Source organism: Xyrauchen texanus, chromosome 8 (assembly GCF_025860055.1).
Source record: "Xyrauchen texanus isolate HMW12.3.18 chromosome 8, RBS_HiC_50CHRs, whole genome shotgun sequence".
Lineage (NCBI taxonomy): Eukaryota > Metazoa > Chordata > Actinopteri > Cypriniformes > Catostomidae > Xyrauchen > Xyrauchen texanus.
The window spans coordinates 12,532,340-12,549,768 of NC_068283.1; the positions used below are offsets into that span (position 1 = coordinate 12,532,340).

Sequence of the window (17,429 nt, forward strand, 5' to 3'; positions counted from 1 at the left end):
ACAATTCTAAGCGTAACAGCGATGTTACCATGGAAACCCGCTAACGGCTAGAGCGATCGAATATATCCTGCTCCTGTCTGTAACTTTATCTCAGCGCTTCTCAACCTTTTATAGTTTTGCTTCAGGACAGATTTTACATTGGACATCAAGTGTCGACCTGCCATAGATTAAACATAACCTGTATTTAATTTATCCTGACTTGCATTTCCTTTTATGTTGCATAGTTTTATGTTGCATAGTTTTCCAGTAGGCCTACAAGGACCAGGAGGTGGAGCTTGCACAGTCGTTGACATCAACTAACGTTACTTAGTGGCGAGTTAACAGCAGTTAGCAGGAAAGACAGCAAAAATTAAGCAAATGAGGCTTTGGGGATTTTTCCGAAAGAAGTCCGTAGGTAAGAGTTCACATTTGTTTTTGTCCTTAAAGTCTGAAGATCATCATCTAGCTGGCTTTCACTCACAGTAGGCTGAACCTCAAGAGGTCCACTACCGACTGCCAATACATGTTGTAGCCTCCTTAGAAAGACTGACGTATCTCGCATGGTAGCTCTTGGTTAGTGCATTCGCCTCTCACACGGGAGATCACGGTTCGATTACAGTTCGGAGTGTACTTTTCTTGATTATCAGGTGTTGTTTCGCTAAGGATAACCAATAAGCATTAACATAAAATGTATGTGTGACTTGTTTTGTGATATTAGTTTGTAGTAAATATACACTTGGATTTGATTAAATGGTTTTGTAGAGGGTAGCAAAGATGAGCAACAGACTGAGGAGCAGCAGCAGCAGCTGTGCCAGAATCAGGCATGGAAACTGGTAACAATTAATAAGTCACTTTACTTTAGAGAAAGTTAAAAGTGAAACATTGTTTATCTCAATGATCATAATGAAAGGATTTTGACAGATGAATTATTCTCATAGAGATGATGACAATTATATACAGTTCAATGCCATAGTGTGTCAATGAACTAAAGTCATTCATGTATTGCTTTAACATAGGATCTTATACATCATTTTGACTATTTATGTCAAAAAATATAAATTATTTATATTCAATATTTTTTTTACCTCGCTTTACTCACTATAATATAACTCTTTTGTGATGACTTTATGGTAATGTACATGAAAATTCAAGAATCATGATGGATCTTAGGGCAATCCCACTGATCTGCTCTTCCCAATACATTTTCTTCAATGGTATTGGTCTACAATTTGACATATGTAGCACTTGATGAATTAGTTGTTTGAAGCTGATTTGCAATAAGTTATGTGCTGTACCTGTTGTTTTGCATCACAGATGATTCAGGGAGGAGAGAGGATGTTGAGGATAGTATATATATATATATATATATATATATATATATATATGTATTGATATATCTGAAGAGCCAAGGGATTTTGACCCTCACCCTTCACTGTGTTTGAATAACTACTCAACCCTAACTTACACATTAATACTGGAAAAAGAGCCACTTTGGTGTAAAAAACATTAAGTCATTTTACGGCGGGATTTCGAATGATGACCATTCACCGTAAATTAGGGCTCCCCCTCCCAACAAAACGACTCGGTTACTAACGTAACCTCGGTTCCCTGAGAGGAGGGAACGAGTATTGCGTAAGTAGCTTACGCTATGGGAAAACTCAGTTTTTCGAGAAATATTGAAGTCTTTATGTAAAACGCATTGCAGCTGCACAGCAGACAGCAATGAGCGAGGCAGCTCGGTCATTGGCTGTGCTGCGGCAACTTGCTCGAACCAATGACGGGGCGACTCTGAACGCGCAACCAATGAGCGCTCAGAGCCCGCCAAAATGGACGTGGCTAAGGCTATATATTAGGCGCCCCGTCATGAGAGTTCTTTAGGTTCAATCGACTGAAGCGACTGACCGAGCACGGCAGCTTACGCAATACTCGTTCCCTCCTCTCAGGGAACCAAGGTTACGTTAGTAACTGAGTCGTTCCCTCTCGAGAGGTCTCTCCTATTGCGTAAGTAGCTTACGCTATGGGAACACCATGTAAAACGCCGTGCGTGCTGACTTCGCTCTATAAAGCAAAGTGATTATTCAACAAGCCGGCCAACGGCGAGCTATATAATGGGATAATACAGAGCGCCTTTGCCCCAAGGTGGCCCATGGTGGGGCGCTCATTGTAAAAACACAAGCACATATCTTATGTACTGATTTTTCTATTTACTGATATGCATAAAAACCCTCTAAGTCAGTCAGAGACGGACCTTATAAGGGAGGAGATAATGCTCAGCATATACATACTCCAGTCCATTCTACAGTCAGGCTGATAGAATGTTGGATTGCAATGAGGGGACCTGTAGGTTATAAAACCTGATAAATGTCGAAGGCGAGGCCCAGCCTGCCGCCGCACAAATATCCTCAATGGGTATCCCACTCGACCACGCCCACGAGGAGGCCATGCTCCTAGTAGAGTGAGCTCTGACGCCTAAGGGGCATTGAAGGCCCTTGGCTTCATAAGCCAGCGCTATAGCATCTACTATCCAGCGCGATATTCTTTGCTTTGAAACTGCGAGACCTTTAGTGCGGCCGCCAAAGCATACGAATAATTGTTCCGTCTGTCTGAACGAGGCAGAACGTTCCAAGTATACTCTGAGCGCCCTGACCGGGCAGAGTAAATTAGCGTCGCTTTCGTCTGCTGGAGACGATAGCGCTGCCAGAGATATCACCTGTACTCTGAAATGTGTGGAGAGCACTTTAGGAATATACCCGTGCTTTGGCCTAAGGACAACTCTGCAGTCGTTAGGTCCAAATTCCAAGCAAGCAACGCTTGATGACAGCGCGTGCAGGTCGCCCACTCTCTTGAGTGAGGCGAGTGCCAGCAAGAGCGCAGTTTTGAGCGAGAGCTGTTTAAGGTGCACGGTTCGGAGAGGTTCGAACGGGGCACTCTTGAGTGCATCCAGGACCGTGGCCAGGTCCCAGATCGGTACCGAGGGGGGGCGAGGAGGGTTCATCCTCCTAGCCTCTTAGGAAACGTAATGATTAGGTCGTTTTTCCCTAATGAGCGTTCTTTATCAGGATTGTGTGACGCCGCTATGGCAGCCACATAGACTTTGAGCGTGGAGGGTGTGCGGCCCGCCTCCAGCAGCTCTTGCAAAAGGCGAGTACACTTGGTATCTCGCACGATTTGGGGTTCAAGCTCTTGGTATCACACCAGTCACTGAACACTTTCTACTTTTGGGCATATAAGCGCCTCGTAGAGGGCGCTCGCGCCTCAGTGATGGTTCTCAACACTCCGCTGGGGAGGTTCTCTGGAACCCGTTGAGGGGCCATGCATGAAGGGCCCACAGATCGGGGCGGGGATGAAGAATCATCCCGTTGGCCTGCCTGAGGAGGTCCAGCCTCAACGGAATCGGCCATGGGGCAGATTGCATCATCTGCATTAGTTCTGGAAACCACGTCTGGTTCTTCCAGTGCTTCACCTGCACTCGTCTCATCACCTGTCATTGTTCACACCTGCACTCGCCCCTATATAACTCACTATCCTTTCGTTTGTTGGGGGTTGGTTATTGTATTTAGTTCCCCGTGTCTTGACCCCCGCTAGTCTCACCTAGTTTTGACCTCCCTACTCGTTACCTTTTTAGCTTGCCAGCTCCCTAGTTGTTAACTGTTTTCCCGTCCTCTACCCTCTTGTTATTGTTATTCTGATTACCCCGACTTCGACCCCCTTGCTTTCCGTGACCACTCTATTTGCTATTGCCCTTTTGTTATATCCTCGTTCCCCGGCTCTCGACTCTACGCTTTCCCTGACCATTCTCCACCTGGATTTTCCTTACTGTACCTTCGCCTGCTCTTTATTTAATAAAAGCAGTTTGTTGACTTACATTGTGACTGTCTCATCTTGTGTGTGTGTGTGTGTCCGGGTTACAAATAGGCACGCGCGCCACTTTCATAAAGCTTCCCGTTCCTAGCGGGGAGTTTCTTGGCTCGCGCGTCGCATCTGTGATGCTCGCGGCATGAGCCAGAGAACTGTTTGAAACTGTATGGGCAGCGCTTATGGGTGGGGGTTCATATACCGTAGTAGGTACGCGCGCCATTTTCATAAAGCCTCCCGCTCGCGGCGGAGGGTTTTTGGGCATGCATACAGTGTTTGTGTGTAGGGGTGCATGCATGACAGCAGGCACGCGCGCTACCTTTACAGTATTTCCCGCTTTTACTGGGGAAGTGTTTATAACTGTGGGAACAGTGCTTGTGTGTAGTGGTGCATACATGACAATAGGCACACAATCCACATTTATGGGGCGTCCAGCTTGAGCTGGGGAAGTATTCGGCACTGTTTGGACAGTATTGATATGTGGGAATGCGCACTTTAGTGTGGACACGTGACCCCTTAGTGACACAGGCAGAAAATGACTCTTTTTGTGATTTCTGTGTGTTGCCGTTAAAACGGCGTTTGATTGTAGGTGAGCGAGTTCTGTGACTGGCCCATTGACTGCTGTACAGACATTTCCAGCCGCCTGTAAGGGGACTGGGTAATGTTTTACACGTTTTTGAGAGAGTGGTCCGGCTTTTGCGGGACACGCACTCTCTCTTTTTCTTCCTATGGCTAGGAAGACTTACGAGGCTCCGGGTTCAGCACGATCTTGGGCCGAGGTCCCCGTCGCTCAGGCGGCTGCTTTCGGTTAGCGGAACGCGAGCGGCGTCGAGCGTCCGTTTCAGGTCTGGGAGACGGGAGGCGCCGCCCTGGCTCGCTGCTGCAGCTGAGGCGGTCTCTGGCGGCTCTGTGACGAGCTGGAGCGCTTGGGCAGGAAGTGACGCATAGCCTGCGAATTCTTCTGGGCTTCAGTGAAGCGTTCAGCGAACTCTCTTACCGCCGGTCCGAACAGGCCGCTTGGAGCGATAGGCGCGTCGAGGAATGGCGCCTTATCCGCGTCCTTCATTTCTGTTAGCGTCAGCCACAGATGGCGCTCAAGGACAGTCAGGTTAGCCATGGCCCGGCCGACGGATTGGGCGGTGGCCTTTGTGGCTCGCAGGGCTACATCAGTGGCGCTGTGCAGGTCCTTGAAAGCCTCAGGTTCAGGTCCAGACTCGTCCATGGTGCGGAGAAGTTTGGCCTGATAGACTTGCAGCACAGCCATGGAATGAAGCGCTGACGCAGCTTGGCCGGCGGCGGCGTATGCGCGACCGGCGAGAGCTGAGGTAGATCGGCAGGGCTTCGAGGGATGAGAAGCTTTGGCTTTCCATCCAGCAGTGGAGGGTGGGCACAGATGGTTGGCCATAGCCTCCTCGAGGGGCGGGGTTCCCTCGTAGCCTCTTTCTCTCGCGCCGAGGAGAGCGAGGAAGAGAAAGAAGGCTTCAGGCGAGCAGAGTGCGGGGCTTTCCACGACTTTGTGAGTTCGTCGTGAACTTCGGGGAAGAAAGGGGAGGGTCTCTGTCGAGGGGCCTGCCGGCGCCCTTGCAGGAACCACTCATCCAGCCGGCTGTGGGCGGGTTCTTCTGGAGAAGACCAGTCGAGCCCGAGGTCTTCCACGGATTTGGACAGGATGCGGACGATCTCTGAGTCCATGCTGGTGCCCCTGCTTGTGTCTGCTAATGTCGACGGCACGGGGTCGAAGGCCGAGCCTGGCCAGTCGTCGGATGCAGCGTCAATGGAAAGGCTGTCATCCTTTTCACCGTCGTCCCCTGATGCGCCGAACGAGACGAGACCCACCGCACCGGAGGGGTGCTGGTCTGCCTGCGTGAATTGAACTGGCGGCAGGGATTCCTCGGGTGGTGGTTAAGCACGCAGGGACTGGCCCGGCGTGACGTCACTGAAGTCCGCGTGCTCTGGCGGCCTCCGTGAGCGGCGCTTTTTCTTGCGCGGCTCGAACAGAGGGGATGGCAGCACGGTGGTAGCAGGCTCGTTCGCGGCGAAGGCGGCAAAGTGAGCGCGCAGCTCGTGAGGCCCAGGGAGTCACATTCGGGGCATCCGCCTCGAGTGAGAGCAGCTTCTGCGTGGTCAGGTCCCAGGCAGCGAGCGCAGAAAATGTGACGGTCCCCGTCAGGAAGAGGGCCTCTGCACGAGGCGCAGGTCGAAGGCATTTGAAACAACGCCTCGAATTTGCTCTTTTACTAAATTACAAAAAAGCGTCGCAGAGGCGAACACTTGCAAAGTAGCTTAGTAAAAGGATATCAAGGTGATGCGCCGGATGGCGTAGCAGAAGGCTTTGAAGGCGCCGGCGTCCTCGTAGCAGTCCTGCTGTAGGCTTGTCGACGGCAGGCGAAAAGACTCCAATAATCCGGAGGATCCAGCGAAGAGAAGGTCTTTGCTGAAGGAGATTAAATCTAAAGAACTCTCATGACGGGGCGCCTAATATATAGCCTTAGCCACGCCCATCTTGGCGGGCTCTGAGCGCGCGAGCGCGAAGCGCGCTCATTGGTTGCGCGTTCAGAGTCGCCCCGTCATTGGTTCGAGCAAGTTGCCGCAGCACAGCCAATGACCGAGCTGCCTCGCTCATTGCTGTCTGCTGTGCAGCTGCAATGCGTTTTACATAAAGACTTCAATATTTCTCGAGAAACTGAGTTTTCCCATAGCGTAAGCTACTTACGCAATAGGAGAGACCTCTCGAGAGGGAAGCCAATTTAACCACTGCATACACATATTGGATGCCATGAGGGTGAGAAAATGATGAGAGAATTTTCATTTGTTTAGTGAACTATCCCTTTAAATTCTACAGCGCATTTTATGAGTAAGGTCCATGCAGAGCCATATAGAGAGAGAGTTGCGACAACGGAAGTTCTAAATGCTTGATCGTCACGTGATTCACGTAGACTTCAGATAGTTCCAGGAAGTGCTTTTGCGGTCATTCCATTCTGTTAGAGTAGAGTGACAGAACTGCGATTTCTGGTAATTAGTAGTCAATAAATGCATTTATTTTATATATTTATGTAACACACCGACATATGTATGTAGCATGAGTATGTTGTTACAGTGATGTTGTTTTTTAAAGATCAAATCAGCTAATATTTGAGGATTAGTGTTCGCTTACCATTATTTGCCTCAACTTATTTCAGGCTAGGGTTTCTGTTGCCTTTTTATGTTACCTCATGTTCATTGTTTTCACTAATCGCATGGTAACTAATGTCATATTTATGACTTTTCAGATAGTACAGAGACAGGCTGGTGACAGGTGATTTCCAGCTCGCACCGCACAATGGGTCAATGAACTAGTCCTATTAACTATTAGCAGCAGTTACGTAAATGTAAAATTTAGTGAAATGAAGCTTATTGTTTACAATTCTATATGTAGTAACATAATTATTTATGTATTATAAATATTACATATCTAATGTATAATTCTTACAATACTTATTCATATACACAATATATTCAGCTTTAAAACAACTTAAGCATACTCGTATATAAACTGCCGTTCAAAAGTAATGAGGCTGAAAATTCAGCTTGGCATCACAGGAGTAAATTACATTTTAAAATACATTAAAATAGAAAACAGTTATTTTAAATTGTAATAACATATTACGATATTACTTTTTTTTGTATTTTTATTCAAATAAATGCAATAACTATTTACAGCAATTCATGAATACATTTCTAATAAATTAAATAGCATGCCAAGCAATTTGTATGTGTCCTTTCTTTCATGTTGTCGTTGCATAGTCTTCACCATGGTTTGCTGTGCTGCATGTGGATGCTCCAATCGCTCAGAGAAAGGTGTGCGAATGTATGGCTTCCCCACTGACATGGAGAGGAGAAAAAAATGGTTGGCTCAAGTCAGCAGGAGCAATCTAAATATAAATAAAAATTACAACAACAAAAAAATGTGTGAGGCATTTGCAAAGATTTTACAATTAATAGGGTGTTCGTTACTAACTTTATCCAGCTCCAATCCTTGCCTAATCTGTTAGTTATCCGATAACATCCCTTAATTCCTAATTTAATGAGTAATACTCAACAGGGTTTCCGTTGTCCGGTAATTACCGGACATTGACCGGTAAAAAAATTAAATGTCCGACAAAATTAAATCTCTCCGGTCAAATTGTCCGATTAAAATTGCCTAATAATCCCGTCCCCCTAACACAATCTGAATTTGAGAATAAGCCTAAAATGTATAAAGCAAAAATACACCGATCTTTTGCTATGTTATAAAGGAACAGGCTCTATCGTTTGAAAGTTATGAAACAACATCGCATGCTGCATTTCAAATAAAGCGCACGCCTAAAACGGCTGCAATATAGACCTAAACAACGAACGATTGAGTGAGACGTTTCAAATATGGCCAGGCCCAGGCAGACTAGCTTTAAAAGCTTTTTTCAGAGGCCAGACGATGGTGAATCAGGAACATCTCATTATAGATAGATCAGTGCTTCTAATCCGCGCATTCGTGCAGTTTTTTTTCTCTATCATCAAAACTGATTAGCCTATGTTCATCAGTGCATGGTTACAGTCTATATCAAGCAGGGACACGTTTGTGTGCATTTTATTTTGTGATTTCACCGGAATTAATAGAGAGTCTCCGCAACGGCGATAGATTGAAACGCGCGTCCTAGTGAAGATTGCGCAACTCACGCAGCGCGTCGTCCATGCAACTGATAGCAGCGGACACGAGCGCTCAGCTTGATTTCAAAAACAACAGATTTTAGCGCTAGATCTCTTATTTAATAACGGACTAAATGAATGATCTGCTAGTTAACTGGAGATGTTTTATTTATTTGTATTAGGTACATCCGTGCCTCAATGTTTCAAAAAGTGAATGTGTGTGAAACCACAGTAAAAAACAATTGCCGTTGATTGACGCCAATCGGACGTTCATGTATTTTTTTTCGTCTATTTGAAAGTTAAGCTAATAATAATATGTTGCATTCTATACGGCCTGATTATGTCATTTTTTAAGTTACATAGACTGCCTCCAGTTTTCCTCAACTTGACTAATTAAGAGGCGATACATTTGACCGGCATATCATCAAAATGTCCGTAAAACGAAACCTCTGTGACCGGCACCATTTTTTTTCTAGCGGAAACTCTGATACTCAACTATAAGGTTTTAATTTACAAGTAATTTTTATTTAGATGTACTGATAATATACAGAATAAGATAATATTACTCTTTAAACGTCTCACCTTTTAAAAGTGCGTCGCAAACTGTTTGTTCTGCTTCATCGCTACGGCGCTGCATGTGTTTGCTGCTACTTCCGGGAACTATTGAGAGGCTCCACGAGCCGCCATTGCTGTAAAAAAATAACGTTCCATTGGAGTCAATGGAGTTGTCGCAACTCTCTCTCTATATGGCTCTGGGTCCATGGTAAAAACTATTTAAAGATACTTTCTAGGCCTATAACATAAAGATAAGAACAACAATGGTTTTCCATTTCATATAGCATGCATGTTTATGGTATTTGTAGTCCTTACCTGGCAACACGTTAACAACACGTTTTTTTTTTTTTTTTAACTCAGCAGCTGCAAAATTCACATTTGATGTATGACTGTGTGTAGTTTGTGTTATAAAACAAAATGCCCTTCACTTGAAGTGTCTTCAAGTAATGTTTACCACAGACCTTATTTTACATATACATTCAAAAGTGCCATTATAAAAACCCATAGGAAAATGCGAATTCTCTTCCAGGTTTTGGGACTACAATCTGACCAGCTCTATTGCAGTGAGCACGTGAAGGGTTCCTAAGATTGAGAAGACTAATGTATTTGGGTACACTTTACCTGTTAAACTTTCTCACCTTTTTTTGAGCACTTTATCTTGAAAAGGTAAATATAAATGATGTGTGAATGTCTCCCTTTGCTTCCATTGCCCCCCTTATGCCTATGTAATTTTCTAGAGTAGAATTTTATTAGTCATTTTGACCTGCAGTGGCTGTTCTGACTCATGCACAAGGCTAGATCAGACGTGTGAAGATTTTATTTAATAATTTACAATTCTAAAAATTTAAACGAGTGAGTGATTTAACCAGAACAAAAACGGAAGGGGGACAAAGCCTGGACATAGAAAATCAAACACGACTACATTTCCCATGATCCACCGCGGAGGTGAAAGTGGGCGTTGCGTACAGACTGCGCGGGCTTCGTTCGAAAGAAAATGGCGGAGCTTCAGAATGATAGAGTAGAACGGTAAGTGTTTCTTTCTTTACAACAAGCTTTATGTATATATGCACAATAAATGCTCTACTTTCACAACTGATTATACTTCTATAATGAATTATAAGTGAAAGAGAGCGGTTACAATCATAAAATACCGCCGAAAACAGCCACTGAACGTGGCAACAAGCAATATTTTGAAACTATCTTTGTGTTATTGAAATATAAAACTATAACAACTTAAATACAGCTAATACATACCAATGTATACAATTGCCGTTTGATGTTTTTGACAGGTGTGATGTCAGCGCCGCCCACACTGAGGTAAATATGTTTTCTGTGCTTTGTTTACATTTGCATGTAATTATGTAGCAGACGCTTTTTTCTTCTTCTTCTTCTTCTTCATTATCCAAAGCGACTTCAAATCGTATACATTGATGCATCTTGTGTTTTGAGCTTCCCACATCACTAGGCCTTGAAATTAATTATTTTTAATGTAATTATGCATATGATTCAACTAACCCATCTTTGACTTTGTCTCACTGTCTTTAAGGTTTTCATAGTTAAGCATGGTCATCACTGTATTTCATCTGTTTCTTTCTGGCGGTTAGGTGTCAGAAGATTCTCACGGGATCAAGCGGCCACATGATAGTAATCACATCTCAGGTCCTCCTCTGAAGTCTCCCTGCACATCACCTGCTCCTGCAGTGATCCAAACATTAGGGGAGGAGGAGCGGCCGAAGGACTCCAAGATGAGCTCTGTTGAGGACGGTATTAGAGAAACAATGAGCATGAATTTCACTGCTCCAGAGCAAAGTCCTCGCTCACGGAGGAAATCATGGAGGAGATCGTCCAGAGGCAGGAGGTCCCTCCCAGCCTTCCACAGTAATTCACAGCGTGAGTGCCAAAACACTGTTCTCACTTGAGCTTTGCAAAAATTATATAGCCATGATATTATCACAAGTTTTTTCTTTTGTATGTGTTTTAGCCCTATGTGAAACCATCAGTCTGTCTTTACCTGACAACGAGAGACTGGAAAAGCTTTTCAAAGCTGCAATGCAGGTAAATGACGCTTGTTTTGATCCAGTTTAAATTCTGCCAGTCTGATCACAAATCGCTTTCTCGCCGCCTTGTTTCAACAGCTTATTTTTCCTTTTTGTGTACATAGAGGACAGTGAAGAGGGTCAAAAGCAGTTTATACACTATTCCTGGTGTTGATATGGAGTCGCTTCAGACTCAAGGTTAGTGTTTCATAATTTACCTTAAAAAGTGCAACATGTTTTGATATTAATTAGTTAATAGAGGTAGACCGATACATTGGTTTTACTGATTAATCGATGCCGATAATTGTTTTTTTTTTTTGGGGATTTACCGGTTATTGGCAAAAACCTTTTTTAGTTTAAGTTTATTTTTTATTATTATTATTTGCAGTATCTAAATATTTTCTCATTTACAATATCTATATTTTTATCCTCACTTCAATGCATATTTTGCGATTTTGATAAGATAATTAAGTGTTCAAAATTGAAGCGAGGGCTTGCGAGGCTGAATGAAAACGTGGCCCGATGGCACATGCATCGTGTTTCAAACCTTTTTCCTCATTAAACCTGGTGAAATATACAGAAAACCCTTCATCTGTTGAGTATATGGGCTATAAACATTTGAAATGGGTAAATACTTCAAAATAAAGTCTCTGTCATTTCAAAATAAGAGTCCCTGGTGTGTTTTAGGCTTGTTTAAAGTCCCACATTCTGAGCCAAAACTTTAATTTATTTTTCTGGTTATTATTTGGATTTTGGTTGCGCAATAAACAGTTTCTGGGATTTTATTCATTTTGGACTCTTCTAGCCTCAGTGTCTGTGCCCGTCAAAGACTTAGGAAGTTTTTTTTTAATTCTATAAATGGATTTAAAATCCATTAATCGGTTATCTGCCTTTTCCATCAGCAAAAGCCACTATAGATCGTTCTCTACTAGTTAACGGAGCATTTACTTTTAACTACATTTTAAAAAGTGTATACATTTTCCCTCTTATCCCTGTTTATTATGCAGAGTCAACTATAAATATGTAATTCGTAGGTGGATTTCCCCAAACAGTGGCTCTGTGGGTCAATCAAAACATCTAGCTCTTTGTCCGACCAAATCGCAGATGGGGGTCATAATTTCCTTTTAGTGCGGAAATTATACACAGCACCTTTGTCTTGAAAATAAAAGAGTTTGCCTTAAACATCAAAACATTTACAAGCTGAAATGTGTATGTGTTTTTTATGTGAGGTTAATGAACATTCGTCTCTTGCAGTTGAGACTTTGCAAGAAGAATGGGACAGTCTGGCCAAAGAGATCAGCAGAGAAACTCAGAATTCACTCCCAAGCGTAGAGAGGTAAAATACCCTTTCTGTTTTGATTTTATTAATCACTGCTGGAATACAGACACTTGCACACTCACGCTTGATTTCTTCTTTTGTTTGTGTAGTGAACCGCTTGTTAAAGGGACCACTGCACGCATTCAGGAGGACATCGACAGGTAGTTCTCTATCTGATGTTTGCCGCGTAATGCAATACAGTTTCACACTAATTTCAATTCTTACCATTGTATTTGACATTTTCTATTAAGGCTGTTAATGGACATTATGTACTTTTGAAGGTTACAGGCTGAAAGTATGTCATGGGAGTCTCTGTTAAATAAACACCGGACCAAAGCTGATGAACTGGACAAGTGAGCACAGCTACATACATGCACAAGCACACAGATGAATAGAAGAGAGATTGACTGCCTCATACACTTTAAAGAAATTGTTCACCAAAAAATGGAAATTCTCTCATAATTTACTCACCCTCATGCCATCCCAGATATGTGACTTTCTTTCTTCTGCCAGAACACAAAGATTTTTAAAAGAATATTTCATCTTTGTATGTCCATATAATATAAATGTTGACCATGACTTTGAAGCTTCAAAAATCACATAAATGCAGCAAAAGAGTGATTCATATGGTTAAATCCATATATTCTGAAGGGATTTGATAAGTGTGGGTGAGAAAAAGATCAATATTTAAGTCTTTTTTTTCTATGAATAGCCACATTCGACCAGCCCTCCTATGCACTTTCAAAAAAGTGAGGAAGAAAAGGAAAACAATAAATAAATCATACTTTCACAAACAGACCAGTAGGTGGCGAAATGCACAAAAAAATGTGAATTGCCAAAAAACAAATGAGGCCCTCTAGTAAATGCACAGAAGGGCTGGTCAAAAGTAATTTCATAGTTGAAATTTAAGTTTTGGACCTTTTACATTGTATGAACCTACAGAGCTGAAATATTCTTTTAAAAATCTTTGTGTTCTGGCAGAAGAAAGTCAGTCATATACATCTGGGATGGCATGAGGGTGAGTAAATGATGAGAGAATTTTCGTTTTTGGGTGAACTATCCCTTTAAAGACATTGCTTTGTTAGTTGTACATTACTGTCACATTGCAGGTGTGTGGAGCGTGGAGAAGAGAAAGGAGTTCCACTGGATCCATCCTGCTTTGCCAAGTCCTCACAGAGTCAACTCATTCTGAATAAACCTGACTACAAGTCAGTGCTCATCAAGCAGCAAAAACTACTCCGAAACATGGAGCTAGTGGTAAGACCATACTGCTTTCTGCAGGCTTAAGCTGTTAGAATACATTGAATATCAAATACAGTGCCTTGCAAAAGTATTTAGACCCTTTACCAATTAAGGCATTTGCTTAAAAAACAAATACATATTTGTATTTCCCTTTATTTTGTGTCATCTATTTTTCCTCCAACAAGATGCCCATTGACACCAAAGGTTACCAGCACCGCTATTCTTCACTTTAGATACAGTGTTTGCAGTTTTAGATATCTTGAATAGAGGTTGACTAATGAGAATTGTAATTTTTGGGTGAGCTATTCCTTTAAAAACGTTGCTTGGTTAGTTGCACATCATTGTCCCATTGCAGGTGTGTGGAGCATATTAATAAATCCCAATAAATATTGGGAAAAAAAATTAAGATTTGCTGCATTACATGGGACTTTTAACGGTAAATAAGCCTGAAATACACCAGGGACTCTTTTCTTAAAATGATGGAAATTTGGCTCAGTTTACAAATCAATATTTAAGGTATAAAGTTGGAGACACGATATTTCTGCTGATGGGGCAAGTTTCCATGGTCACAATTTTCTTTGGATGCCCTCACTTAAATTTAAAACACTTGATTAATCAAAAAAACTAAATGTGCAATAAAGTGAGGATAAACACATGGTAAATATTGTCACTTGGCACTGATTAATCAATATATCGGCCTACCTCTAATTCTTATCTCATTTGACAAAAAAGTATTTTTCCCATGTTGTGAGTCAAAATGTGCTTTCACTTGATTATTTTTCAGTAATGGCTTGTTTTGTCTCATTGGTATGTCATTGGGTACACTCAAGGCTTCTGCAAAACAGGAATGAAAATATCAACAAACACTGTATTCCAGCTTTTAATTTTTTGTTATGAATATTTTATAATGTAAAAATGAAAGTCACTTGAAAATAAATTTGTGTTCTTCAAAATAAGGTAAAGATCGCATTAATAGGTTTAAGTCTGAAAATTGTTTTCCGTTTCCTAACATCACTGTTTTCCAAAGTATGCGTTCGAAACGCCGCTCTAGTGTGGATGAGAGTTGTAAACATGGCAAAATCAATGCGTTTTTTTAATTATTATGGACATTGCCTAAAAAGTGGAATTTATTAGTAAGTTGTATTGTAAAAATTGGTTAAATTAATTCATTTATTTGCTAGCTGTCGTGTTCTCAAAATATTGCAGTCATCTCAAAATAAAACTCAAAACTGCTCTGAGAGCTTTTGTCATGTGTTTTCATGTCTTTTCTTCACAGATGGACTCTCAGTGTTGTATAATGAGGGAACTGCTGTCTTTTCATGAGAAATCTCAGCTACTGGTAAAGGAGACTAGTGCCAGACTGGGTGAGAACATTAAGTTTTTTAATTTGCTTTATAAAATGGATAGACTCCTCTTTTTTTTTAATTTTCAAATTCAGGTGCAAAACCCACATCATCATATAATACCACTCCACCTACAGAGTGAAATGAGTGCAAGATAAAACAGCTGCTGTGACATTATTACTGTAATCCACAACTGTGTGAGATTGGTCATGGTCATTACATTAAACACCTGGCGCTCTTGTTTGTCCCACAGCTTGCAGGGCTGGATTCCAAAATCTCCCTTCATCTCCAGTCAGACAGCTGATGAAAGGACCCGTATCTAATGTGTCCTCCTAGTGTACAGTGCTGCAATTACTTGCATATGATTCAGTGTTTACACCGCAAACTTCTGTTGATATTATAATACAATCTTGGCTATGCATGATTAACCTTTGTAACATTAGTTGTTTTTTCCTGTAACGTTTATTTGTTCTTTTGAAATACACATGCTCTTTGTTTTAGTAACTATTGCAAATGAGTATATGACTTATAGCTCCAAGTTTTCTCTGAGTTCTCTGTATGGACAGTAACTTGAATTGATGACTTTAAAACATGCATCATCTAGTTTTCATTTGTCTCTGATGTTAAATGAGAGATTACAAACTTTTAGAATTAGTACATGATGCACCAAAATGGGCACTAGATGTCTAATTATTCACCTAGTGATTCAAAGCTCTGCTTTTATCCTCTTTTGAAAGATTTTTGTATAGTGTGGTTTTTTTTTTTTTTTTTTTTTGTTTTTTGTGAAATTTTATAAGATTTGTGTATTATTAAATGCCTTAACATTTAACATATAGATAAATATTTGTCTTTTTTTCAGTATTTTCACAATATTGTAATGTAAAATTTTAAAGGAAATTGATTCTATTTAAGCTCTCAATGGCTTTTAAATGGTCCTTAAAATGTTCTGTTTGTCCTACAATTCAGTTATTCCTAATTAGGTGCATGTGTATCTCAGGGGGTATTTTAAAGGGTTAGTTCACCCAAAAATTAACATCCTCTCATTATTTGCTCACCCTCATGCCATCCCAGATGTGTCTGACTTAATATATTCTGCAGAACACAAATTAAGATTTTAAAAAGAATATTTCATCTCTGTAGGTTCATATAATGCAAGTGAATGGTGACCAGAACTTTAAAACTCCATAAAGCACATAAAGGCAGCATAACAGTAATCCATATGACTCCATTGATTAAATCCATGTCTTCTGAAGTGATATGATAGGTGTGGGTGAGAAACAGATCAATATTGAAGTCCTTTTTTACAATACATTTTCACTTCCCTTTTGTTTTGGCTATTCACATTCTTTGTACATATCACCACCTATTGGACAGTGAGAAGAATTTGTATTTAAAAAAAAAAATAAAAAAAGATTTATATATTGACCTGTTCTGGTCACTATGCTCTTGCATTGTGAGGAGCTACAGAGCTGAAATATTCTTCTAAATATCTTCATTGGAGTTCAGCAGATAGAAAGAAAGTCATACACATCTGGGATGGCATGAGAGAATTTTCATTTTAGGGTGAACTATTTCTTCAGAAGGTTCCAGGGAGTGCACGGAAAGATTTTGCTTTGTTGAACCTGTAAAATGGATTACAATTTATAATACTTAATAATAAAAGTATTTGGGATTTCAAAACTTTAATATAAATATATATACATATATGTATTATAAAAATAAATTTATATTTTTTTATATGTTATTAACAGCGTATCACATCCCATAATTTAAAGGGAATTTATATATATATATACAGTTATTTGTAGATGACACTTATATTTGAACATATGTGCAAATGTTGGCGACAACAGGGCTAGTTGTCACTTTATTTCAATTAAAATTTCGTAGAGTTTCTGCCCTAAGAAAACATGTAAAACACTGAAATCACACTGACGTTTTGTGACAACACAATAGCGGGCCATATTGTTACATGGGGTGAGTTGTCACAACAAACCCTGGTTTCATTTGAACATTGGGAGGTGACGGGGGAATGTGTGCGCACCAAAACAAAATCAGTCACCACTGAAAAGTCAAATATCTCGACTAATCAAACTAAAGATATAAAGTAACAGATACTTTGTTTGAAAGGAAGATACTTGTTCAGACTGTTCTTCACCTGCAGTATCAATTATTCATAATTTCAAAGTGAATCATTGTAAAAATGTTCAATTTATTAACGATTATGCCAAATTACATTCAGTGGCCATCAGCCATATCACCCTGTAGCTCAAGACTGGTTGCCCACTGAAGCTTAGCAGGGTTGAGCCTGGTCACCTGGATGGGAGAGCTCCTGGGGAAAACTAAGGTTGCTGCCGGAAGAGGTATTAGGGAGGCCAGCAGGGGGTACTTACCTTTTGGTCTGTGTGGGTCCTAATGCCCCAATTTATGCCCTCCTTC

The 17,429-nt window shown here is 41.2% G+C and overlaps 1 protein-coding gene across 3 annotated transcripts; it reads left to right on the forward strand.

The window, feature by feature from the left end:
* Positions 1 to 54: 54 nt before the first annotated feature.
* Positions 55 to 15,738, forward strand: LOC127648419 (kinetochore-associated protein DSN1 homolog). 3 transcript variants are annotated; one of them, XM_052133092.1, is made up of 13 exons: positions 55 to 394; positions 9,581 to 9,717; positions 9,921 to 10,077; positions 10,341 to 10,368; positions 10,656 to 10,941; positions 11,033 to 11,106; positions 11,213 to 11,285; positions 12,342 to 12,423; positions 12,516 to 12,566; positions 12,687 to 12,758; positions 13,515 to 13,662; positions 14,924 to 15,011; positions 15,244 to 15,738. In XM_052133092.1, exons 3-13 carry the CDS (start codon positions 10,046 to 10,048, stop codon positions 15,324 to 15,326), a joined length of 1,017 nt encoding a protein of 338 aa, XP_051989052.1. In that variant the 5' UTR covers positions 55 to 394; positions 9,581 to 9,717; positions 9,921 to 10,045; the 3' UTR covers positions 15,327 to 15,738. The 3 variants fall into 3 exon arrangements, with proteins under 3 accessions (XP_051989052.1, XP_051989053.1, XP_051989051.1); XM_052133093.1 differs by having other exon boundaries at positions 9,581 to 9,661; XM_052133091.1 differs by having other exon boundaries at positions 9,581 to 10,077.
* The last annotated feature ends 1,691 nt before the right edge of the window (positions 15,739 to 17,429 follow it).

Coding starts and splice junctions, on each gene's coding strand:
- LOC127648419 (XM_052133091.1), top strand. CDS start 10,046: ATGGCGGAGCTTCAGAATGATAGAGTAGAACG. Junction 10,369..10,655: donor TCAGCGCCGCCCACACTGAG/GTAAATATGTTT, acceptor TCTGGCGGTTAG/GTGTCAGAAGATTCTCACGG. Junction 11,107..11,212: donor TTTTCAAAGCTGCAATGCAG/GTAAATGACGCT, acceptor TTGTGTACATAG/AGGACAGTGAAGAGGGTCAA.